Source organism: Microcebus murinus, chromosome 11, assembly GCF_040939455.1.
Source record: "Microcebus murinus isolate Inina chromosome 11, M.murinus_Inina_mat1.0, whole genome shotgun sequence".
Lineage (NCBI taxonomy): Eukaryota > Metazoa > Chordata > Mammalia > Primates > Cheirogaleidae > Microcebus > Microcebus murinus.
In genome coordinates this window covers 29730309-29756484 of record NC_134114.1, presented here as the reverse complement: position 1 = coordinate 29756484, position 26176 = coordinate 29730309, and the positions used below count along the sequence as shown (strand labels likewise).

Genomic DNA, 26176 nt, shown 5'->3' with positions numbered 1-26176 from the left:
GCCTAAAATGTGCATTGTTGGTATCCAGAGTTTTTTGTTCATTTGATTGATTTTTTTTTTGTCTTGTTTACTGGTTGCTAATATTAAAAAATTGAAAGATTTCATAGCAAAATCTAGACCTATTCTTCACACATTTATAATGAGCTAGAGCTCTGTAGTGGCCACTCCTGGATACAGGGTGTTAATTTCTTGTTGCCCACAATCACACACTCCCAGCCCCGTGGACAAATGCATGTTCCTGCCTGGCTCCCATAGACAGTTGAGTTTGGAGCTTTTGCTGTAATTATCCTTCTATTTGCCCTTCTCCCTGAAGCTGTCATATTGCCTCTACAGCATCAATATTTATTTCTTCTCTGCTCATAGGTGTTATATTTCTGGTTTATAGTAATTTTATTCTAAAAGCATTTTCAGAGGATGTTGATGTACCCACAACATGCACTATTCCCTCAACAAATAAAACAGTTAGTGTGAGGATGTTTCTAAAACTTGAGTTCTAGTACTTTGTTTGCTCCTATGCAAGTTATTTGTACACTTTTAAAATAACTCTTAGCATTTCAAGTGAAAAAATTAGCTATTGTCTTATGCCAAATATGTTCTATCTTAGAGCAGGAAAAATGTACCCTGTAATCTATGAGTATCTGGCAAAGAACTTTTCTTATATACTGACTTTTTTCCTTTTTAAAATAATACTTAAGATTCTAAAAAAGAAAAGAAAAAAGAAAAGAAAAGAAAAGGGGAATACCCAAAGGTAAGCAATCTCCTGTCAAATAGCTGCCTAACTTGAATTTCATGTTATTTATGAAATGAAAATAAATAAAATCATTTATAAAGCAATTTACATTCCATCATTACATTTAATTGAATAACCAACAAAGTTATTGAGGCAGTGAATTTTTAAGAATTGAAAACCATATTCGGAGACATTAAATGTAAAGGGTCTGAGATGGGGGAGTTAAAGATAGTGATCAAAGCCTTTCTTCACTTATTTTCCTCTCATTAATCATCAGATTTGTTTTGATCTCTACCTCTTCACCTCCATCCTAATTTCTGCTTTGATTATCTGTGTAAACACTGATGTTTCGGTATTACTTTTCTTTCCATTTTGATGGACTCTTCTGAGCTGGCCAACATTTTCTTGGCAGCTAAAAGCTTTCATACTAATATAGTTACAGTGCTTTGTTTTCAACTAAATTGGTTTTCAAAATTTCCCATCCACTGTAGTTTACACATCCTTTGAAGATAAGAACAGATGACTTTGAAATAGGTCAAGGAAAAATTCTGTAAAACTAGATCTTCTAAGTCTGTGACCCAGACGTTTCAAATCCTTACCCTTTAATGCTACTGAGAATCTTCTGAAAATTTCTAAGATACTTCAACTTATGTCACAATATCTATTTATATGCCTGTATTGTAAATGATATTCTATAGTAATAGATCAAATACCAATCATAAAAAAGATAATGTTTATTTTTCCATGTACTTAACTAAATAAGATGCTGTACTTCTAGTATTTTTTATAAAGGAGACATACACTCACACAAATACAATGTCTTGTAAACATTTGAAAAGATACTTATTCTAACTTATGAAAAATGCAAATTAAATTCTGATAGTATTTATCATTTTTTACCTATCAGAATTGTTAACACCAAAAAAGTATGATAATGCACATTAGCGAGGTTATGATAAAATTTATTATCATGAAAATCTCACTAAATGGCATTATTTACCAAGATCTTTTAATGATCAGTCCTTTTGACCCAGCAATTCAACTTTCTAAGAATTTATCCTACAGATATATTTATACTTGTGGTCAAAGACAAAAATACAAGAATAATTTTGTGATTGTAGTTGTCTGAAATATCAAAAACTAAGAAACAACCTAGAGTAACTCAGAAGGTCGAACATGGAGTTACTTAGCAATTCTACTCTTGGCATATACTCAAAAGAAATGAAAACATAGGTCCACAAAAAGGCTTGTACATGCAGGTTCATAGCCGCATTCTTTATAGCAGCTAAAAAGTGGAAACAACTTAAATGTCCATCAACTGATGAATGGATAAATAAACGTGATGCATCATATAATAAAATACAATTCGGCCACAAAATAGAATGAAGTATTAATATCTGCTGTATGATGGAACTGAAAAAACAACTAAGTGAAAGAAACCAGTCACAAACAACCACATATTGTATGAATGATTCTATTACTATGCAATTTCCAGAATAAACCAACCTATAGAGACCATAAGTGCATTAGTAGTTGCCTGAGGCAGAGGGCAGAGGGTATGGGGATAGGGAGTGATTGCTAATAGATAAGGGAGTTTATTTTGGGGGTGATATGTCTGTTCTAAAATTAGATTAATAGTGCTAGTTTCACAACTGTAAATATATTAATACCACAGAGTTGTGTGGTATTTTAAGCCAGTTTATTTATATAAATTGTACCTCAATAAAGTTATTTTTTAATAACCTAAATTTCCAGCCATGGTAAGACTGGTCATATAAATTATGATAAATCCATACCCTGGAGAACTCCACAGTCACAAAAAAAGCAGATTACTCTATTTGTGCCCATGAAGAACAATCTTTTTTTAAAACTAAGTTAAGAAAGAAAAGTAGAGAGTAATGTATATACCCTGAAACCATTTATGTACAAAAAAAAGCATAGAACATATCTTCAAAGATACATAAAGAGACTAATAACAGTTGTCTATGAGGCCGGGAACTAGGAGATGAGGGTCTAGAATGTGAGATTGCCTTTTCAGCATTCCCTTTTACATTTTCTTATATGTTTTACTGTGCATATATTTATTTATTCAAGTAAAGGAAAAAGAAAATGCAAATCAGTAAAACATTAAAAGCCCAACTCTGTACTATTGATGCAGGGTTGTAGGGCATACACATAGACCTGCCCTCAGAAGTTCACTGTTTAGCTAGGAATACAATGAAAAAATAATTTATGGCAATTTTAAAGAAAATAAAAATAGTGTAAGAAACCATATAATCAGCGCTCTGTGTACAAATGGCGAACTCTCTGAAGTGCATTAGACTGCATAGTGTTAACACCAAGGAATGGCAGTGCAGCCATACCACCCTTGTTAAGAGCAGGTGCTTTTCAAAAGCTTGCTTTTAACAGAATGGTCATAGGTGTGGCAATTAGAATGTTGTTTCAGGCACAAGTGGCAGTTTAGAAAACTTTTTGTAAAACTTACTGTAGTATTACCCCACTTTCTCTTCGCAGATGGAAGCAAATATGCCCTAGAGATTTATCTAGAGCCTGCCCCATATAGAACACAACAGTACCAGGTTCTAGGGTAAATCGTAAGTAGCATTGAATGCTAACTGCATGCTGGAAAGGTTCACGTATTATTTTGAATTCCCATAGCCCACCCTGTGTGTTAGGAGTCAGTAGTCCCCTTTTAACAAGCCAGGAATATGAAACCCAGAGAAGCAAGATAAATTACCCAGTGTGCTACAGCTAGTGCTTGGTGGGATTATTAGCCAAACCCATATCTGAATGACTCGAGCACAAGTGTTCTTTCTACCAACCATTCAGATTCTCATGTTGAAAATTGTTTCTGGTGTGTTTAAGAATACTATTTGGTACCTAATGGGATGGATTTAGGGATTTAAAGTTAAACTTTTTGATTCTTAGTCCATTCTAAGATTCTCTAACAGAACCAGGATTGGGTATGCTTAATTTGGGGAAAAAGTGGGGGTTTTTTTTGTTGGTTTTTGGCTTTTTTGCAGTTGAGCTGGGAAGACTGTAGTATATCAATGGTGCAGCCAGATCAAGTAGTAGCTAAGAAGAATAGAGCTTTTTATTAATACCTACAATGTGTCAGGCAGTTGTGGAAGGTGGGTATATGTGACCATTTTACAGATAAGAAAATGAAGGCTTGGAGAAGTCAAGCAACTTATGCAAATCTTCATATTGAGTAATACAAAATGGAAGGTCAACATTAAAGTGGTGGAGTCTGAATTCAAACCCAAGCCTTTCATTCTTCACTCTTCCATGAGCCCACCCAAGCACAGTAAAGATCTAGAAGTGGCAAATGTAGACTTTTGTCCCTAGAAGTTTGGCTGTCAAGGGGAGAATCAAAATCAGCTGGCATCTATAGTCAGGGACAAGGGTAAATAAAATATTGTTGTATCTCTTTAGAGCAGAGGAAATCCGACTGTGTTTAAGATGAAAAATTCATATTGAAAGATGAAACACACAGTCCAGAGCACATAGTAAGTGGTTAATAAATATTTCTTGCTTGATACAAGTCAAGGAGTTATTAACAAGCCAGCTGCATGAGGAAGCAGGCCCTACTGGCAATGAGGAACACCAGTTAGCATTGGCAAGGAAGAATGACATTTTTCCAGAGAATCAGGGGCAAAGGAAATAAGGGAGAGCAAGACACAAGGAGATTTTAAGTTAGAACCAAGGGCAAGTGAGGATGGTCAGGTGGAGTATTCTCCATGTTCTTGGTGAAATAAAAGATAAGGTTATCTGTGGGGAGATTAGAAACAAACATTGTGGTAAATGCATTAAGACCTCAGTGAGACTCAGTCCTGCAAAAGCATATGTTAGGTTATGTGTAAGTGATTCCATTAGGTGTCCACCTACATTGTTTTCACAAGTTACTCAGAATGGAGTTCAGTCCAGACTCTGGAAGTGCATGCAGTTGCTAGAGCTTGTCTTCCTGTTTGACGGACAATGCTATGTACCTACTCAGGTCCAGAGAAAATAAGTCTACATGCCAAGTTTCCAGTTCAATGGCAAGATTCTGAGGCAGATACCTAATAATTCCCAAATAAATGAATCATGACCTCCAAATTTCTTAAGTCAGGGTAATTTATAAATAGTTTTATTTGTGGCAGTCCTCAGCCTTGGGTGATCATCTTTTATGCTTATACAATGCTTCAGAATTTTTAAGATATTTTTACACATATTAGCTCCTTTAATCCTTAAACCGCTGTGAAGTAGTTGAGATCGTAATACTCCCATTTGACAGATGGAGAAACCAGATTACATAGAGGTTAACTGATTTGCCAAACACAAATCGCTCTTTGGTAAAAGAACTGGTGGTAAAAATCAAAGTTTTCTAATGCCTGGTCCAATTCTAAGACATCCCAACAAAACCAGAATTAGAAATGCCTGGTCTAAGGTCAGGACTTTGTGGCAATTGGTAGCAATATAGTGCAATGTCTTTGGTTTTGTAAAGGAATCCATAGATTTAAAAGGAAATTGAGAACCTGGTCTCTAGGTGTTCCTTAGACCCCTTAGAACATGAAGACTATAGGTACCTTGTTAGTCAGAAGTCACAGGTATCAGAACCTACGGGGAGATATTCTGAGTCCTCATAGTTCTTTGTGTTGTAAAAGTATTGTGATAATGTCTAGAACCAGTATTTTGAGTTGGCAAAGAGATCTAAAATGCAAAATTTGTGAAATAATACAATTGCCTTTTCCTATGAGCATAGCACTACCCTCATTGTGTCTTCTCTACTTATCCCCACCATTCCTTCTTCCTTTCCTCTCAATTCTGTTTTTCTGTTTATAGAGTTTTAGATCCTGACAAAATCTCACCACTTTGGGTAGCCCGTGTTTCAGTGAACTTGAAGCCACCCTATGTACAGGGCAGGGCCAGATAACCACTGGGCACCCTCTGACTCATGAAGGGCCTCTTCTACTCATTTCCTCCTGGTAAAATGGCCCTGGTGTCCCACCCATCCGGGTGTGCCTGAGCAGGTACATGTGACTTCTATAAGGTCTCTTCTGAACTTCCAAAATTAAACAGGATGAAAAGTTTGAATTGGGAATTGTTAACTTCCTAGATTCTTGAGCGTTGTTTTCATGTTCTAGAATGTTTTGCAGTTTCTCTCCTTATTCCCAACCCTCCTCATTTTTTCTGTAACTAGTATGAACTGTTCCCTGATACAGATATAGTGAGGTCTCCTTAATTTTGCCATTAGTCACTCCACCTCTCACTTGCTTATTAGCAAAATGCACATTATCTTCTTCTTAAAGCCTTGATCTCCTGTTAAAATGCCCAGAGCTCGGTGCCTTTGTCTGGAGATGAGAATGGTTAGTAGGTTGCAAGTTCACCAGTTAGCCCACTGCTCCTGACCCATCCTGCACTGTCTAAGAGACCGGCTCTGCCCGGTGCTTAGGGGTCCATATCCTTGCACAATCCTGTCTTCTCTGAGGAAGGAAATCCAAGTGCCCTTTTCAGCTCCAGTATGTTCAAATCACAGACCATCTCAGCAAATTCTCCTGAGCTTTGGGGGATGAGTTCGTAAGTAGATCAGAGTTTTAGGTGTCATCTCTCCAATTTTACATCTCTAATTCTTGATGCCAACTAACATCTAAATGTGTTGTTCTTTCCTCTTCCTTCATATCTTCTAAGTCCTTTTATGACTTTGTTCCAAATTACCTAATTCCAATTCTCGTTCCAAATTACCTAATTCCAGTTCTCCCACCACATCCAAGTTCATTCTTGAGGGGTTATTTTTCCTGGCAGCTCACAACAATCATCCATCTTTGGGGCCCATTTTCCACTAGCTGTTGAATGTCTGCATTTCTGTTTTCTGGTTTCCAAAATTATATTCTGAAGCATCTAAATTTAGCATCCAAAACACCCGTATGTGTGAACTTTAGAGTCTCTAGAGCAAGTTCTGTCCTACATTACACTGAAAACACTCATAAAATCACACTCAAAGGAAAACTACAAATCAAAAAAGGTGGACTTGCACCCAGATCATAGGAAAGTTTGTTAATGTGTTTATTTTAATTCATCAATAATTTTCATTTCATTACCTTGAGAAGCAGCAGACATCTCAGAAAGGGCATAGACAGTATAAAAGAAATTGACTAGGATTCAAATTCTGGCTGAGCTTGAACCCCACATCTGTTGCTTACTAACTCTCTAAACTTGGGTAGTTTCCTTAACTGTAAAATGGAAACTAGATAATAACATATACCCGCATAGGGTTGTTATAAAGAATAAATAGGATTACACATGTAAAATGCCTAGTATGGTGCTTGACAAAAATTAAATGGTTAAGTAATATTATTTAATAATCATTACTCCCAGAAACTTCCTATAGATTTATTGTTTCTATTTCTTTTTTACTCATTTTACTGTACTTCAATATCTATCCCCTTCCTTCCATCAGGAAAAAAACCCTATTTTCACTTTTGATAATTCCAATATTACCAATTATATTTTAGTTTACTTTATAAAGTCCAGATTGAGATTTTAGAGTTAATAATATTACATTAACTTTTCCCCAGAAAAACTAACATGCTTTTTCTTAGCATTATTTTATATACATGCAAATGTATTCCTTGCAGTATTTGAAAGCAACCATAGATTTTGCAAAGCAAAATGTTTCCCTACTACCTGGTGTAACATAGGAAAACTAGCACATGTTCTCCCAAGCTGGATGAGGAAGAGGACATGTAAACAATTCCTTTAGTGCCTAAACATCTTTCAAACTATCTTTGACAATTTTCCAAAGGTAATTTTTATTTAATATCCCCCAGATACCTCCTCACAGTCTCACAGGCCTATGCAAAGGCAGAGCATCACCTGGCTTGGAGTAAGTCAGTTGTCAGTGTCTCCAATTCAAAGGACTCCATTCCCCAAACGATGAATATAGCTCGTCACCTCCAGGTTTTAGATCACTCTCACATGGTAGTGCCTCCTACTTGCCAAAATCTTTTCCATGAAAAGATAAGTCAAAAATGGCTGATAAACATTTTTTTCTTCTATTTGGACAATGATTTCTTAATATCCACTCACAGAGCCTTATTCTTTTTAGGTACAGCCTTTAAATCACTCAAGAATCTAACAAACCATATTATTTATAAATTAAGATAACAAGATGAGCCAGAGGCCATGGCATATGCCTGTAGTCCCAGCTACATGAGAGGCTGAGGCAGGAGGATCGCTTGAGCCTGGGAGTGTGAGGCTGCTGTGAGCTATGATCGTGCCACTGCACTCCAGCCTGGGTGACATATGAGACTCTGTCTCTAAAAAAATAACTAAATAAAACACAAGATGCCATTTTCAATTGTCAAATTTACTAGAATTTTTAATGTTTATTCTATGATAAAACAGACATTTCAAATCATTAAGAAAGAGCTTAGTAGACAAATGGTACTGGGGACATTTGGTAAATGATTTAGAAACAACAAAAATAAAAACCATAAAATTAGATCTCTATCTCACACTGAACTCCAAAATAAATTACTAATAGTCTTAAAGCATCAAGTAGAAAAAAAGGAAACCATAGAGAAGTAGGAGAAAATTTAATGTTAATAATTATCTGTTCTCAGGGTGAGGAAGGCCTTTCTAAACATGACTCTAGTGACAGAAATTATATATAAAAGTATCAATTACTTGGATTGAGAAAAAGTAATAAGTCCTATATATCAAAAACTTTTAATTTCACTTAGGACCAAAATGAACTGGACAAAGCATTTATACCATAAATATCTCCAGCTGAAATTTTTTATTTATTAGATTTATAGGGAACTCATTCTGTCTACCTCAGCCCCTCAAAAGTAGCTGTAAAAGAGAAGATGAGTTATTCTTGGGAGAATTGCCCCTGGCAGAGAGGGTCACAAATTAGGAGCGCAGGACCTGGGCAATTTTTAAAACTCCAAGAGGAAAAGGAGCACTGTGATGGCCAGGAGAGAGCATGGGGAGTGAGGGAAATATTGTGAGCCATTACCTGAGGTAAAAATTTGGCAAGAGGAAGGAATATCTAAAAGGAATTAGGAAATGTTTTGTACCATATACTGTGTAAAACCTTGGCATTTCACCCCCTAAGGAAATTTATGGTAAAGTTCTATATTTTCTTCAAAGGTATTTTTTAAAAAATGTATGGAAAGACAAAAGCAGGAGCCGAAGAGCCAAATTATGTTATTTGTCCTTGTGAGAAACAAAAAAGATTAATATCATTAATAAAGAATTTTATAAACCAGTAAGGAAAAGCAAATACTATTTTAAAAATAGGCAAAGTATTTGAATAGATAATGCAATTTAAAACCAAATGATTATAAATATGAAAAAATTACTTCATTAGTGATCAAATGCATGTAAATTTAAAATGAAATATTTTTCAAGATAGTCTCTTTTCCTCTTGACAAATCACCCAAAACAAGGAAGATAAGAAATGCAAACTTCATATTCAGGAAAACTAGGCAACATGCATAATTCCAAAGTAAAATATATAAATCAGAAAGTAAATGAAGGAATGACAGAGAGGAAAAAGGTTGAAGCAAAGGAGGAAAATATAGAGAGAAGTACCCACAATTGGCCAATAGAACCCAGGTAGTGTTTAGGTACTAGCAGTGGTATGCTGGTAAATGTTTAACAACCAGTTCTCGAAGAAATACTGGGGGTCTGGGGGTCGGGGAGAGAGAGAGAGAGAGTGTGTGTGTGTGTGTGTATGTATTTGAGTAGTGATATACACATACATGTATATATAATATAAAAGTCATAATAAAATAAAAAATATTCTTTATTGAAAATTTCATATAGCCAATTTTGTTGATTTTTGCCAAATTCTTGTATCTGTAGTCAATTATGGTTGCAATTAACAAATGAGTATGGGTTCAACCTAAATGTTGATATTTTCATGTATGTTAACAAGTAAGCAAACACGAAACAATAAAGATATGTGTCAGAACTTCACTTATTTCTCATTGATATGAGTGACTACTTTGCTGAGTTGGATAATAGTTGTCAAATATTGGAAAAATATCTTCTCAATTTTTTATGCTATTCACAATGCAATGATAACAGAAAACACACACTTTTAACTTTAATCTGCATTATTATCATTTCTCCATCACTTTCTCAACTTCAGTAATCAACAGAACGATGAACCAAGCCCAAATTTGTAGTGTTTGCCAGTTACCATGAGGTAAAAACTCCCACCACATCCAAGGTCATCTACCATAGTGAGGTCCCTGAATGCAGAGTTGGAAAGAGATGCCAGTTGTACACAATTATGTGGTCTTTCCACATTCTCACCACAATTTTATATGTATTTAACTAATACTCACTTAGATGTTGTCTATCTTCTTAAATCCATAAGAGCAGAAAATTTTGTCTATTTTATCTCCATTGTGTTCCTAGTGCTGAGAACAGAGCTTGAAATATAGGCATTCAATAAATATTTATTGAATAAAAAATAAAACATTGAACTAGATGCCAGGCACTGTCTTCAGTGTTTTACGTATGTTAGGTTGTAAGTCCTTACCACAACCCCATTTTTATCTATTATTATCTCCATTATCTGGGTGAAACCAGAAAGTGACTTATCCAAGGCACCCAGCAGGTAAGCCAGCAGTGGAGCCAGGATTTAAATTCAGGCACTCTGGCTTCAGAGCCTGCATGCTTGGTCCCTATATGTTCTCTTGGTATATCAGAGCCATGATGCTGGCAAAGAGAAATCCCAGGAAGAAAGCTGTGCGGCAGACCTTAAAAGCAACCAGGTCAGATTAGAGCAAGAGACAGAGACAATATATTGGAACTGATAACTTCTCTGACAGGTTTGATTTTATTTAAAAAAAAAAATGTTTAAGACACTTTACAGAACTTTTGGAAATTGTGAGAAGAAAGAGTTCCAAAGAAAACTCTGAGGAAATTATTAATATTAATTCCAGGAAAACAATAAATCAGTTGGGAAAGTGAATGTAGTTATTGTACACTACTTGACTAAGCAAATAACAATATTTACATAGTCTGATAATTAAAACAATAAATGCAGATTTCGTCAAAAATAGTGATAATCTGGCTATATTGGAAGGGGAAGGGAAAAAAGAGAGGAAATTCATATCTATCAAATAGAAAGCCCATAATCTTCTTTAAAATCATGAATCAAGCAGTAGGCATATACATATAGTCATAGAAATATGATAGTAAATAAAAAGAAACATCTAAAATGTTGAAAGTCATTAATTCCAGTGAGGCGATCAGAAGACTTTGTCGTTATTATTGTTGTTGTTGTGCTGTCAAAACTGCAAGGGAAGGGCAGGTGCGGTGGCTCATACCTGTAATCCTAGCACTTTGAGAGGCTGAGGCAGGAGGATGGCCTGAGGTCAAGAGCTCGAGACAAGCCTGAGCCAGAGCGAGACCCCATCTCTACAAAAATATAGTAAAAATTTACTAAAAATCATATGCATTTGTATTAACCTGAAAATATATTTATAAATATTGAGAAAAAATTAAAAGCTGGTAGCAAAATAGTAAAATGGGATCATTTTGCTACTCTCTCATAAAAGCATGTATTTGAAACAAAATGTTCTAAAATACATGCAAGTCAGTAGTTATGTCTGGGTGATGGAACTATGTGTGATAGATATTTAGCTTTATTCATCTCCATATTATAATTTTCTATAACGTATATGATTTGTGAGACTATGATTGTGAGATTATACTTGTGAGATTATTTAAGCTGTTTCAGTATTTTAAAATCACACCTCAAACAAAATATAACTTAAAGATTCAAGGATATCATCCAAAAAAAATAAGAGTATGTTATCTATGAGCACAGATGCAGAAACTAAACCTCTTTGGTCAAAAATAATGGGTGTGGTAAAAAGCAATATACATTTATAAAATCATTATGTTGATATAGGTATAAAAGTTGATGTGGCTTTGTTCACAAAATCCACAATACTAAAATTAAGGCTTACAAAAGCTTAGAAAACTTAGAGTAATTCTTTTTAATAGTGGGAGTTAAACTCAAACAATTTATCTGTTTCAAGAAATGGAACACATAAAATGCCATGTCCCAGATACTTAAAATATTAGACTCTGTAAAACATTAATTCAATCTGGGATGCATTACTTACATTTTTATATTTAAGGTCCTCATTTCTACATGCTTGGAATAGCCAGTTCTTGTATTTTGAGGATCTGTCTTAATTCATGGTATTGTTTGCTTTGCTTCTCAGGTACCAGCAAAGGCCACACATCTTACTCGACAGCCTCCCTGCCACCGCCTCCACCGCCCCATCCGGCCAGCCAACCGTCACTGCCAGCATCTCACCCAACACAGCCTGCAGCCCCAAGCCTGCCTCCCAGGAACATTAAACCTCCACTTGACCTCAAGTAAGCAAAAGATTGTCTTGCCATTTCCTTGCCAATCTCTTGTCATAGATTTCCCAACTATGTTTATCTGAGTGCTGAGGGATCCATAAAAGTGGGCAGCTGGCAGGGAGAAGGGCAGGCTGGGCAGGCAGTTCTCATATCCCCGGAACCCCTTTAAGTCTGAGCAATTCTTGTTTGTCTATTTTATATTGGGTTTCCCCTTAAGAGTTCATGAGAAGAAAATTTCCACTGTCTTTTAAAAAGTTCTGAAGCTTTCCTGAAGTCAGCTCACCGTCACCATCACTACCACCACTACCATTGTCATTGTCACCATTGCCACCACCACCATTGTCATCACCACCACCACCATTGTCATTGCTACTATCACCACCATCATCACTACCATTGTCATTGTCACTATCACCACCATCACCACCACCACCATTGTCATTGTCCACATCACCACTGTTACTGCCACTACCACTACCACCACATTTTACTGACTGACTGTGATGTGCTAGGCATTTTACATATGTAATATCTATAACCTTATCAAGTGGGTAGTATCATCATTTCACAGAAGAGGAAATGGAACTTTACCTCTGCAAAGAGGCCAAATAACTTCTCCAAGATCACACAATAGTGTAGAGTAGTCATAGTGTCATATGAATATGACATTGAACCAGTACTAATACTGATACTGAACCAATGTCAGTATGAATCCAAAGTAAATGTTTACTTTAATCTACTGTGCTAAATAGCCTCCTTTAAATAAAAAATATAGGGTTTTTTTTCTCATCCTTCAGAATTTTTGGCTAGGCATTAAAAACCTAGGACACTTTTATTCAAGCCTACTCTTGCTTAAATTTTCTTATATGGTAATTTTTAGAAATGTCCGAACCATATGAGATGCTATGCACGGGCTCCTTGTTCATGAGTTACCAGGAGAGTTGGTTGAGGAAAAAGCAAGTGGAAGATTGGAATAGAATAAAATGTCATTTAAAAAAGAAATATGCAGACAATGACAAGCATAGATTCTTATGGCAAGATAGACTAGATCTTCCCTTTCTTTTCTAGATAATTTCTTTACATGGTTCTTCTTTAGCACAAATAAGTAATATCCAATATATTTAGTACAATTGCATTTTCCTTCACTTCAGTTCCGATACCAGATCAATGTTCTCCACAATAAAAGTACTTAATATCCATAATTTATATAATAGAAACTATTAATAACAATATCAGATTGACATCATCCCTTACATGCTTGGTGAGTACAATTTAAAGCAGGGGTTGAAAGCACGTTTGTCATGAGTAGCCACCACTACTTTTCACTTTATTATGCTTTCTTGGGGGCTTAAAGATAGGAACTAGAAGGTGTTAGAGCAGCTCAGTGGCTACCATCTTATATTCAGCCTGCTTTATACATTTATATTGACTGCACACCTTTCCAGGCATTTGCATCTATGAATGCCAATTTAAAGACTCTAATGCCCCACGATATCTGCTACCTTTTTTTCAAAATGGGAAATGTGATATATAATAAAGACTTTCAAGCTCCCATCAGAGAGCTCAAGTAAATTCCAAAATGAAGAAATATTTAGGTTAGACAATTTCCCCCAAGTCGGGAAAGCTAGAAATGTATAGAGGAAATGAAACCAAAATGGGTCTTGCTATTCGGGTTCAAAAGCTTAAATTTCATGTGAAGGGGAAATTTCACTGCTAGTCTTTAGGTATAATTGTGAAAGATATAGGAGTTTCCAGAACTTATCTTAGGAACCTCCTAAGATAAGGAGGTTCTTATGACACCACCAGTCCTCAAAATGCATACATGAGTGTTTACCACGCACCCTCTGCCAACCTGCAAATATAGGGAGGGGCTCTAACGAGGATGGTAGCAGTAGAGGTTTGATGAGCTTGAGGGACTCCATTTTGATTTTTAGTCTGATCTGTTGGGCCCGGTGCAGGAGTTTAGTCCAAAACCTCCTAGATTTTGTTTAACAAAGGTGAGCAAGTATTGGAGGTGAGGATGATCAGGAGGCTATGTTCAGTTTGAGGTGTTTCTTCAACATCCAAGTGGAAATGTTGAGGAAGCAATTGGGAATAAGAAGAGAAGAGTCTGGGAGAGAGTTCTGGGTTAAAAACATAAGATTTGAGAGACATAGGAACATATTTCATGCTTTAGAGTCATGAGACTGGTTGAGATAAGCAAGGAAGGGAGGGTAGATAGAGGAGAACCAAGCCTGGGGCACTGTAACTCTGCGAGCCCTGGGAGGTGAAGAAGAAGGGACAATGGGGAATACAAGGAACAGCCAACAAAGGAGGTGTCCTCCAGGCAGTGAGCAACTGTGTCAGATGCTGCTATGTGTCAAACAAATGTGGACAGTGGTGGCAGCGTGGGTGAAATGTCAGGAGAGGTGGGGAGGCAAACCTGGTTAAACGGCTTTGAGGGACGATTCCAGGAGGGGGATTGGAAAGAGCAAGTGAAGGCAACTCTGGCAGGGAGAAAAGGGAGGCCAGGAAACAGGGCAGGAACTGGTGGGAGAAATGGAATCAGGAGAATTTTTTAGATGGAAATAACAGCATGCTTTTGTGCTGTTGGGAAAGATGCAGTAAAGAGGGAAGAATGAAGGCCAGGCGCCGTGGCTCACGCCTGTAATCCTAGCACTCTGGGAGGCCGAGGAGGGCGGATTGCTTGAGGTCAGGAGTTTGAAACCACCCTGAGTGAGACCCCGTCTCTACTAAAAATAGAAAGAAATTAATTGACCAACTGAAAATATATATACAAAAAAATTAGCCGGGCATGGTGGCCCAGCTACTCGGGAGGCTGAGGCAGTAGGATTGCTTGAGCCCAGGAGATTGAGGTTGCTGTGAGCTAGGCTAATGCCACAGCACTCACTCTAGCCTGGGCAACAAAGTGAGACTCTCTCAAAAAAAAAAAAAAAAAAGAGGGAAGAATGGTAAAAGTGGAGAGAGGAGAGAGAATTTCAGGATCCAAGAATTAGGGCAACTGAGACCGAGTGTTCATGGCAGGCATTGGCTTCCCAAAGTAACTGAAGTAAACAACTGATAAGGTTTAAAGTTTGCAGTTCTCCCTAGGGTGTGGCAGCCTAGAGTCTCTCACTGGGATGAAGGAAGGAATTTCAGAAGATAGTGTGGCTTTATCATCTGCAGTCTGTTCTGCCTACCTCTAACGTGGTTCCCAGAAGTAGCTTGTATTTATATCACTTAGGTCAGGATGTCTTAAAAGTGCAAAAGATTGAAGACAGATGAGAATCAGAAATCATAAATAACTTTGAAAATAAAGTAGTTGAGGCCAAAGTCATATTGTATTTTAAATTGTATTGTTTCCCCACCTAGTGGTCAGAAATCAGTTCTTTACATTTTCTGCTATTTTACTCAGACATTTGAAGAGTAATTGTAATGGTCAAAAGAGCATGTTTATCATTATTAATGTTCAAGTCAGCATCTTTTAGTATAATAGATTTCTTGGTATCATTTCTTAAAATTAATTATAATTTTACCATCATAACTAATTCTTCATATGAAAACAGAACCAATGTATGGTTGAATATTTTGGCACACAAAACAAATACATGATTATTCATAGTAATGAGACAGGAAAAGTGAGGTAATAAGAAATAATAAATAATGGGAAATGACTAAGGTTAGAAAAGGAAAGCTCTAAACAGTTCTTATCCTGAGGTGGTTGATAGTTTAAGGAGTTTGGGGATTTGGTAGGGCTTTGTGTTTTGGGTTTTTTTTTTTTTTTCGTTTTTTTTTTGGGGGGGGGGCTTTTGGCTATAAAATTAGAGGAAAAATAAGAATTTGCCACTATAGGCTTTTTTATTAACTAGAAATGCTTAACATTCTCTGGAACCTGAGACTCGCCATATTAGTTGTCCATTGATTGCCAGAGAGTCTCACCTCACACCTCACTCCATTTGGGAAAGCATTGGCTTAAGCAATTCGTAGCTTCAAAATTCCTCAAATAGTTTGAAAACAGCCTGAGCAAGAGCGAGACCCCATCTCTACTATAAGTAGAAAGAAATTAATTGGCCAACTAATATATTTATATATAGAAAAAATTAGCCAGCCATGGTGGTGCATGCCTGTAGTCCCAGCTACTCGGAAAGATGAGGCAGCAGGATTGCTTGAGCCCAGGAGTTTGAGGTTGCTGTGAGCTAGGCTGATGCCATGGCACTCACTCTAGCCTGGGCAACAAAGCAAGACTCTGTCTCAAAAAATAAAAAATACCGAAAGACATGCTCCATAGAAAGGCCACAAGATTTATTCTTGGAAAGAGCAGGTTTGGAACAAAATTTTATTTATCTCTCTTCTTTTTAAAAACAAAAAGTAACAAAAACTCTCTGATTATTAAGAAAACCTAAATTCATGAATAGCCAGAAAGCTATAGATAAAGGTCAAGAGCTTTACATATTAAAACACCAGGAAATAGAGCTCTAATAGAGCTTTCTAAAAATGACAGTCACAATATTAAGTTAACTTTACTTTCCCTATTTAATTCCACATGCTATGGCCTAAAAACAAAGATCTATGGTGAAAGGCCTTCTTGAATAGATTTATTACCACAACTAATAAGTTTCCTTTTCTTCTCCTTGAACAACTCCCTCTGCTCAATTTTCTGTGACTGTTCCATTGTTTTTCTTTTAATCTCTCCATGGGGTTTTTCTTAGTGCCTCTGCAACACCTTGAGCAATTGCTGGCAGTTTGATCTGGATTTATTCATGGCATCTGCACCTATTTCTCTTCCCCATCTCTTTTCCTTTTATTCTTTACTCTGAATGCTATTGTGATCACCATTTCATATTTATTTAATATTTTAATGTTATACATATTATGAATTTGGACCTATATCAAATAGCACTAAGATTCATAGGCTATAAAGTCAGGTCCACAAATAAATGTGTGCAGGCAAACCTTGTCTGCAAGTAATACATGGTTTGCATAAACATGCAGGAACACATGTATGAATGTGGTATGCAAATACCCTTCATTTTACAGGTATTTGTTAGTCATCCAGGTGTTTTAAGAAGTGAACTATGTAAGTCCAGTAGTCTTTTCAATTTAACATGCTTTTTCACAAATGATAATCATTCACTTTGGTAATAAAAGTTAGTTTAGTTTCCTAATATTACTGAGAAATCATTAATTCATAAAAAAATTAAAGGCCTATCATGATAAGAATGATTCTAATAGCTTTCTAAAAATGACAATCATAATAAATGAGCTAACAAAGTGACAACCCCTTTCTCAAGGAGTTTATGGCCTGGTAGTGAGCAGAGAGACCTGTAAGCAGTTATCTATAATTAAGTGATACAGAATCATCACTGTGACGGGTGAACAGATGACGCATAGATGCAGCAACGAGTGGGCTTCAGGAAGTCGGGGACAACTTCACAGAAGAGGGAGTGTTTAAGGTGAGGCCCAATGAATAAGAGGGCCACAAGCAGGGGATGAGGAGAGGGGAAGATTATTCCAGAGAAGAGAAGCACAGGCTAAGCATGGAGAAACAAGAAACCAGAGAGTATTCAGAGAGTAGGTGAGTTCAGTATTAATATGTGAGAAGAAGATGGTGTGAGAAAAGGAAATATGAGAAATAAAGCTATAAAAGGCAGAACCTTGTATGCCTTTTTTTTTTTTAGAGACAGGATCTTGCTCTATTTTCCTAGGCTGCAGTGCAGTGGTACAATCGTAGCTTATTCCAGCTTTGAATTCCTGAGCTCAAGCGATCCTTCTGCCTCAGACTTCCTTGACTAGTGAGTAGCTAGGACTATAAGACCACACCACCATGCCCCGCTAATTTTTTTTTTTTTTCTGAGAGGCAGGCTTTTACTGTGTTGCCCAGACTGGTCTCAAACTCCTGGCCTCAATCAATTCTCCAGCCTCAGCCTCTCAAAGTGCTGAGATTACAGTCATGAGCCACGGTGCTTGGATCCCTAGTAATTTTTATTTAAATAATAACTATTTTCAGAGAATTTTTGATTGATGATTGGAGAACTCAAGTGGCTCAGATTAAATTCTTTAGAATCAACAGTTCTATTTATAAATGTAGTTGATTAAACTCCCTTAGATGTTTTTCATTGCATGTATAAATTTAATATATTGAGTTTCACTTTTAACTATTCCAAATACCCGAATGAACAAATTTAATGACTCCACTAAAGAAAGCCTTCTCAGCCTAAACCTGCATTCCCTACTAGGTTTCTTATCTTGGTGAATGGTACTACAATTCACATAAGGCTGAGATGGACAGAGGAAACCTCAGTTTTAGATCAGATATTGATATAGAACTGGCTGTAGGACATCTAAGTAAAAATACACACACACACACACACGCACAAAGCTATAGGGGTATATAAAACCACTCAAGGATAACTGTAAAATGGAATAAAAGAAGAAAACAAAGACCAGAATACAAAGGAACATTATCACTGAAAGAGGAAGTCAAAAGAAAAAAACCCACAAAGGAAATTGTGGGATAGTGGCCACAAAGACAAGAAGTGAGCCACAAGATATTTCTCACGGAAACAAACAAAGGAGACTCACAGAGAGCAAAATGGCCCATACTGTCCAGGGCCACAAAACAGTCAAGTGTGGTTTACTCTGAAAGGTGTCCAGGGGAGTTGGTAGCTAATATGTTTAAGAATAGTTTTGGTAAAGAAGTGGCAACAGAAGAATGATTGTAGTCAGTGAAGAAATTAGTGGGAAAAGGGGAAGCGGAATTAGTGTAGACGGCTTTTTCTAGGTTGGCTAGATAGAAGGGAATATCTTGTGGTCACGTGAGGGATTCAGAGAGGCAAAGAGAAGTGTTTGTTGTTGATGGATAAGAGTAACTTGGGCTGAGGGAGAAAACAAAGAATGAAATATATAGGGATAGAGAGTGAAGGAATAAGAGGAATATAAATATGATGACATGAGAATGAAAGAGGATAATTGATGGATAAAATTACCAAGAATTCAGATAGGATTTAGATCACAGGTGGAGGGAAGAGCTTCAGTAGGGGGAGGTAAGGACGAGTATAACTGCAGATATGCTCATGGGGCTAAGGGAGTGTATTTTCTTAAGAGAATTTACATCCATAAATTGCTGTGTTATCAGCAAAATAAGAAACAAGGTCATCTGATTATAGGGGAAAGGAGAGAAATAGCAGATTTGAGGAAAGTGATGAAAACAAATTTTTTTTAAGTATAGCAAGGAAGACTTTATTCAAGACCATCGCAGCGGGGAAAGGGACCACTGCAATGGGATTTTGCTGAGGTGGGGGGTGGAGAGGGATTGGACTCAACTCCAAATACAGCATGCACAAGTGAGGACTTGTAGCCAAGGAGCAAGTTAGGAGAAACTGGATGGAAAACTGCTAAGAGTAAACATAATGGGTACGGGGGATTCTGGCTACACCAACATAACAGGATTCTTGCTGAAGACAGGCCAGGGCCAGCAGACATCACCTGGCAGATGGTAGGGGAGGAGGAAGCTGGTCAGATATCAGGGGTGATCAGATACCAAGAGTGGGAAGGTTCTTGCTAAACTGACTTAGCAGGGTTCTTGCTAAAGCTAGATTTTTTTTTTTAATTTCAGAATATTATGGGGGTAGGAATGTTTTGGTTATATAAATTATTTTTGTACAGTTTGAGTCAAGGTTATAAGTGTGTCCATCATCCAGATACCGTGCATTGTACCCATTAGGTAAGAATTTAGCCATCCCTTTCTCTCCCCTCCCACCTGATTTCCACTGAATTTTACTACCATATGTGCACATGAGTGTTATCTATTAGTTCCAATTTAGCACTGAATACTTGTGGCATTTGTTTTTCCATTGTTGTGATACTTCACTTAAAAGGTTGGTCTCCAGTTCCATCCAGGTTGTTACGAAAGGTATTAGCTTGACGTTATTTTTAATGGCTGAGTAATACTCCATGGTATACATATACTATACTACATTTTAGTAATCCACTCATGTATTGATGGGAACTTGGGCTGTTTCCATATCTTTGTGATTGTGAATTGTGCTGCTATAAACATTTGAATGCAAGTGTCTTCTTAATAAAATGTCTTTTTTTCCTTCGAGTAAATTCCCAGTATTAGGATTGCTAGATCAAATGGTATTTCTACTTTTAGTTCTTTGAGGTATCTCTATACTAATTTCCATAGAGGTTGTACTAGTTTGCAAAGCATTCCTGCTTAGAATTGGAACCATAGAAAATTCCCCATTATCACCACTTCTGTTCAACATCGTGCTGGAAGTCCTAGCCAGAGCAATCAGGCAAGAGAAGGAAATCAGGGTATCAAAATGGAGAAAGAGGCCGGGCGTGGTGGCTCACGCCTGTAATCCTAGCACTTTGGGAGGCTGAGGCGGGCGGATTGCTCAAGGTCAGGAGTTCGAAACCAGCCTGAGCGAGACCCCGTCTCTACCAAAAATAGAAATAAATTAATTGACCAACTAAAAATATATATACAAAAAAAATTAGCCGGGCATGGTGGCGCATGCCTGTAGTCCCAGCTCCTCGGGAGGCTGAGGCAGTAGGATCGCTGAGCCCCGGAGATTGAGGTTGCTGTGAGCCAGGCTGACGCCACGGCACTCACTCTAGCCTGGGCAACAAAGTGAGACTCTGTCTCAAAAACAAAAACAAAAACAAAAAAATGGAGAAAGATGATGTTGAACTATTGGTCTTTGCTAACAATATGATCTTGTATCTAGAAAACTCCAAAGATTCTGTCAACAGACTCCTGGAATTGATAAATAAATTCAGCAAAGTCTCAGGTTACAAACCCAATGTACACAAATCAGTAGCATTCCTATATACCAACAATAGTCAAGCTGAGAATCGAATGACAGTGATGAAAGTTTTTAATAGGTACTGAGAAGGATGGTGCAAGAGAAGGCTGATAGAAAAAGAGTAATGAGATTATAGAATAGTATTGAAGGGAGTACAGTTGAGATTGAATACAAATTATTTGTAGTGTCCAGAGTCAGTAAAACTGGCAGTTTTCTCCAGGTATGCTAATCAACCTGAGAATAGGAATAGAAAATATAGATGGGTACAAAAATCATTAGGGATCAGTGGGACCCAGGTATTGATAATTATGTTAAGAGCCATTGGAAAGAAGTACCTTGGAGTCCAATCCACAAAGTGATGAAAGCAAAACCAGGTAGAAGCCATCTGGAAAAGAGGAAAGAGTCAGGAATTGGAACTAATTCTCTTTCATGTATATAGAGCCAATCAAATGCTTTCAGGATCCTGGAATTGAATCAATGATTTACTGCCCATTTAATGGAAAACATATTGCCCTCCTGAAGCAATGGGTTAATTTTATGTGTCTACTATGAATGCGCTTTGCTGCACTCAAGTTTCCCAATTCTCCATTTTTTGCCACTAGAGCAGCATAAATGTAAGACTTAACCCTATCCTAGTGACATCTGAAGTTTTTAATCAGAGCAAATATTAAAGAGAAAAGAATAATTCAAAGAATAATCCTTTTTTCTCTGTTATTGTAAGGTGAGAATCTACTTGTTCCAGTCTCACATTTTCTTTCTTGTTTTCAGAAGCCCTGTAAATGAAGAACACCAAGATGGTGCAATGCACGCTGATGGTAAAGAGCAAAAGATATTTTGTTTGTTTATTTGTTACCCTGGGTACAGAAAGAAGTTTGAGCTGATCATTCCATATAGGCTTGTGAAGGGGTCGTTATCGTCATTGGTCCATGTAAGATGCCTCTCTTGTGTTATTTATTTGTTTATTCCCTTTTACCCCCACTTCCTTTCTTCTCCCTTACCATAGGCAAATATTATAACTTATTTAATGTGTGTATGTACGTATTCTTCGCATATCGTGGAATACATGCCAATATTAAATTTATGTAGACAGTATGTTATAAGTTACTTTGGTTTCTTTTAGCCTATATTTCTCAGCACAATGTAGTTTGGGGACCCATTTGTATCACTGTGTGTGCATTTAATCTGTTGCTGTTAACTACTGGCATTCACCTGCATTTTATTTGTCTGCAACTGACTGGTGCCATAAATAATACTGCAGTGCACCTTACTGTACTTATCCCACATGTGGGCCTCTCAGAGACTTTCCTTAAGATAATTATCCAGCAGTGAAATGGCTGCTTGTATGCTGTAGAATTCTCACGTTGCCTGAGCATGATAGAGTGCCCTCCAGAAGAGATGCACCTGTCTATGCTCTTATCAATAGGGCATTAAGGTTCCGACATGTCTCTAGCACATGGCATTATTCAGCTTTCCACTTTTTTCTTATACATATAAAATTATATCTCTTTTTAATTTTCATATCTCTGCTTGCCCTTGAGTTGGAGCACTTCATTTGGTTATCAATCTTTGTAGTTTCTTTTTCTGTTAAGTTGCCAGTTTTTTATCTTTTGACCATTCTTTTTCTTGGAGTTCATATCTTTTTCTGGTTGACTTGTAGGAGTTCCTTAATATTCCAGATATAAATTCCGTGTCAGTTTCAAGTATTTCAAATATATTCTCCTGTTCTGTCCGTTGTCTATTAACTTAGCCCGTGCTGTTCTTCATTGAACATAAATAAATTTTGATATAATCAAATTCATTAGTTTTTGCTTTATATTAATTTGTGCTTTCTAAGTTTTTAAAAAAAGTTCTTATAAAATAAAAACGTCCTCATGTTTTCTTTCTGTGAACTTTGTCATTTAAATGTGTGTAGATCTTTGGTCTCTTTGCAGTCCTCCTTTGTGGAGTTAGTAGAAATCCAAATTTATTGCCTATGTATGAAGCCGGTTTCCTCATTACCATACTCTAAACAAGCCATCCTATTCTCATTAAATTATAGTGCCACCTTTATACCATATCAACTCTATATGTGTGTACGTGTGTATATATGTGCGCGTTTATGTGTGTATTTATGAATGTGTACATGTAAGTTTGCATATGTTACTGAACTCCCTGCTCTATTCCATTGATCTATTTCTCTGTTTTTATACCAACAACACACTATTTTTATTATTATCATTCTTCATATTGTGTTATTGCTCTTAATATTAGGTTATATCTTGATATCTGGTAATTAGTTGATATTACACAAAACTCTAGAGCAGTAAATATTTTTTTAAAAAATCTAAATAACTTGATTTCTTTAATACCTGAAAGCAAATCCTTGGGAATAGCTAACAGTGATTTTTTGATAATTCATCATTCTACACAAACCTGTAGAACCAAGTGGACATGCCTTTCATAAAGGAAATAAACTGTGTCTTGATTATTTTTTGGCTTTTGCGTTACTTTATGAAAGCCAATGAAATGATTTTATGATTAAATTACAAGTATCAAAAAAGCCATAGTAAAGATCTAAAGCACATATTTGTCTATATCTTTGATAAAGCATGAGTTCTGTTAGATTATGAACTGTTTTGAATATTATTATATTATATCCAATAATCCTATATTAAGATGTTTCCATATTAAAGTGTATTAAATTTTATTCTCTTTTTAATTCTTTAGGTACAGGACATCTAGACGAGGTCAGATTTTTTTCTTTTTCTTTTCATATTATATTGCTATAACTAAAATATTTAATAATTATTATGATTCATTTCCTATTGGTATAAACTGAACAGATGAAAATTCTTATGAGTAATGATTATATTTTTCCATTTATAATCTTATTTCATCTAAAATGCTTGCGATATTAAACACCAATCATTACACTGACTCAGTAATGTAGTGCTGAACATAAATTTAAGTCTGGCTACACTTCTGAATTATATCACAAGATAGAAAATGAAACCTTTTTGTGTTTACTTTCCCAGTCTATCTCTAAAGAGGAAAAAAAAACATTTTAAACAAACCAAATTTACATATACTCAGAGTACGGATGCTAACAAATACTTGTTTTACTGAATATTTGATTAATGCCATATGTGTATGTTAACTTTTTGAATAATCAAAATTAATCATTATCAATGTTTTTTTCAACAGGAACAAGACAGTGATGGAGAAACATATGAAGACATGTATGAATTACATTTTACCATGATATTTTTCTTCTAAGATGAATATAATGTTTTGTATGAGGGCGAATGGATATACACTACCATCAGGAGGGAAACTTCATTTGTTCAGGCAACTGGCATATAATAATAACCTTTATTTCAGTACAAAGAACTAAAACTTCTTTAGTTCTCTAAGGATTCTAAGACTCTGTTAACAAGCTGTTGTGTTTGTGAGAGGGAGAGACCTGCAACCTACTAATAATAGATAAACCACAGACAGGGAATCAGAGACAGGAATCTGTATTCCTTGTTCTCGGTGTATCCTTGGACAAATGAATTATTAGTAACTTATGTGTTATACCTTCTTTTCCTGGGCTGTACTTAACCCCCAGGGAAGCTAGGAAAATAATTGAACATGCCACCCAGATACCAACATTTCAGCCTGCTAAAGTGGAAAGATGTTAAAAATAGCTCCAAAATGGTTTTCTAGGTAGCCCAGGACTAAGACATTTCTTGAAAAGTAGGTGAAAGTAGAAATGTGTATGTTATCTTCTTTTACCAAATGGGGATCTCAGATGCCTTAATTTCTTCTACTCAGTATTTACTCAACCAATTCTAACTAAAGTTTCTGAACCAAGGTTTGCATATATACCTGTGAATGCATGGTGAGAGTCCATGAGAAAGAGAGAGAGAGAGAGAGAGACAGAAATGAATTCTATTCATCCCCCGACATGCAGCAAGAACTGGGCCTTTGTAAACCGTGGCTTCCACTTGCTGGCACAAGTTGTCAGGGAAAGCAGAGCCTTTGGAAAGTTATCGTCAGCTCTGTGCCTCCTACTGTTTGTTAAAAACAATCTCACATATCCAGGATTTTGACAACCTTTGGCTTTTTACCTTCATCTGTACTTCATATCCCATCTTCCGTGGTGGGTAGAAACCTCTCTGAATGTAGTGAGCCCTGCCACATTAACACTTCAGATGCAGAAACTAACAATTTTTATTCACAGAGAAGCATCCAAAGAACGAGAGAAGAAAAGGGAAAAGGAAGAAAAGAAGAGATTAGAGCTGGAAAAAAAGGAACAGAAAGAGAAAGAAAAGAAAGAACAAGAAATAAGGAAGAAATTTAAAGTAAGGGTTTTAGGGTAACATCTTTTTATAACTTTCACACAAAAGGGGCACCATTCATCAAACCTACATAGTTGGAAAATTACTTAATCATTATTTCTAAAAAGTGACTATCTTCATAACAGTACTTTTTGGCCAATATGTTCCCTTATCCTTGCACTAAAAAATGTAATATGATAAAATTTGAATAATATATGGTGGCTTATTGTATGGTGGGCACGCAGGAAATTGTATATATATATATATATATATATATATATATATTTTTTTTTTTTTTTTTTTTTTTTTTTTTTGAGACAGAGTCTCACTTTGTTGCCCAGGCTAGAGTGAGTGCCGTGGCGTCAGCCTAGCTCACAGCAACCTCAATCTCCTGGGCTCAAGGGATCCTACTGCCTCAGCCTCCCGAGTAGCTGGGACTACAGGCATGTGCCACCATGCCCGGCTAGTTTTTTTTTTTTTTTTTATATATATATTAGTTGGCCAATTAATTTCTTTCTATTTTTTAATAGTAGAGACGGGGTCTCGCTCAGGCTGGTTTTGAACTCCTGACCTTGAGCAATCCGCCCGCCTCCGCCTCCCAGAGTGCTAGGATTACAGGCGTGAGCCACCGGGCCCGGCCGGAAATTGTATATTGATTAAGGGAATGAATACTCACTCAAACCCATCTTGGCTCTCCCTATAATGCATTTCACATTAGCCTCTTTATGTTATAAGCTTAGCATCACACACATAGATGTCCGTGTGGCATGTATTATGGTGGGGGCAAGGGGTACAAGTGTCTCCTGGATGAACCAGACCTGTCTTAGAATAAGATTTCTATGAGCCTCTCTAATTTCTGGCATCTGGACCTCAGTTATGCTTTTGCCTTTATTTTAAATCTGTGTACTTGCTGACTCCTGACACCCTGCTGTTTCTCATTCCTCTTTGTCTATCTGGATTTCTGACCTCTC

The 26176-nt window shown here is 36.6% G+C and overlaps 1 protein-coding gene across 6 annotated transcripts in view; it reads left to right on the top strand.

Annotated features, from left to right (window-relative positions):
• The window catches only part of FYB1 (FYN binding protein 1), a 147388-nt gene that overhangs the window by 86938 nt on the left and 34274 nt on the right, over positions 1-26176 (top strand). For all 6 annotated transcript variants that reach the window (XM_076007984.1, XM_076007982.1, XM_076007981.1 and 3 more), the window contains 5 exons: positions 11968-12124; positions 21673-21719; positions 23611-23630; positions 24088-24122; positions 25109-25229. In XM_076007984.1, the coding sequence (XP_075864099.1) occupies positions 11968-12124; positions 21673-21719; positions 23611-23630; positions 24088-24122; positions 25109-25229 (380 nt within the window). The remainder of the gene's footprint in view (positions 1-11967; positions 12125-21672; positions 21720-23610; positions 23631-24087; positions 24123-25108; positions 25230-26176) is intronic.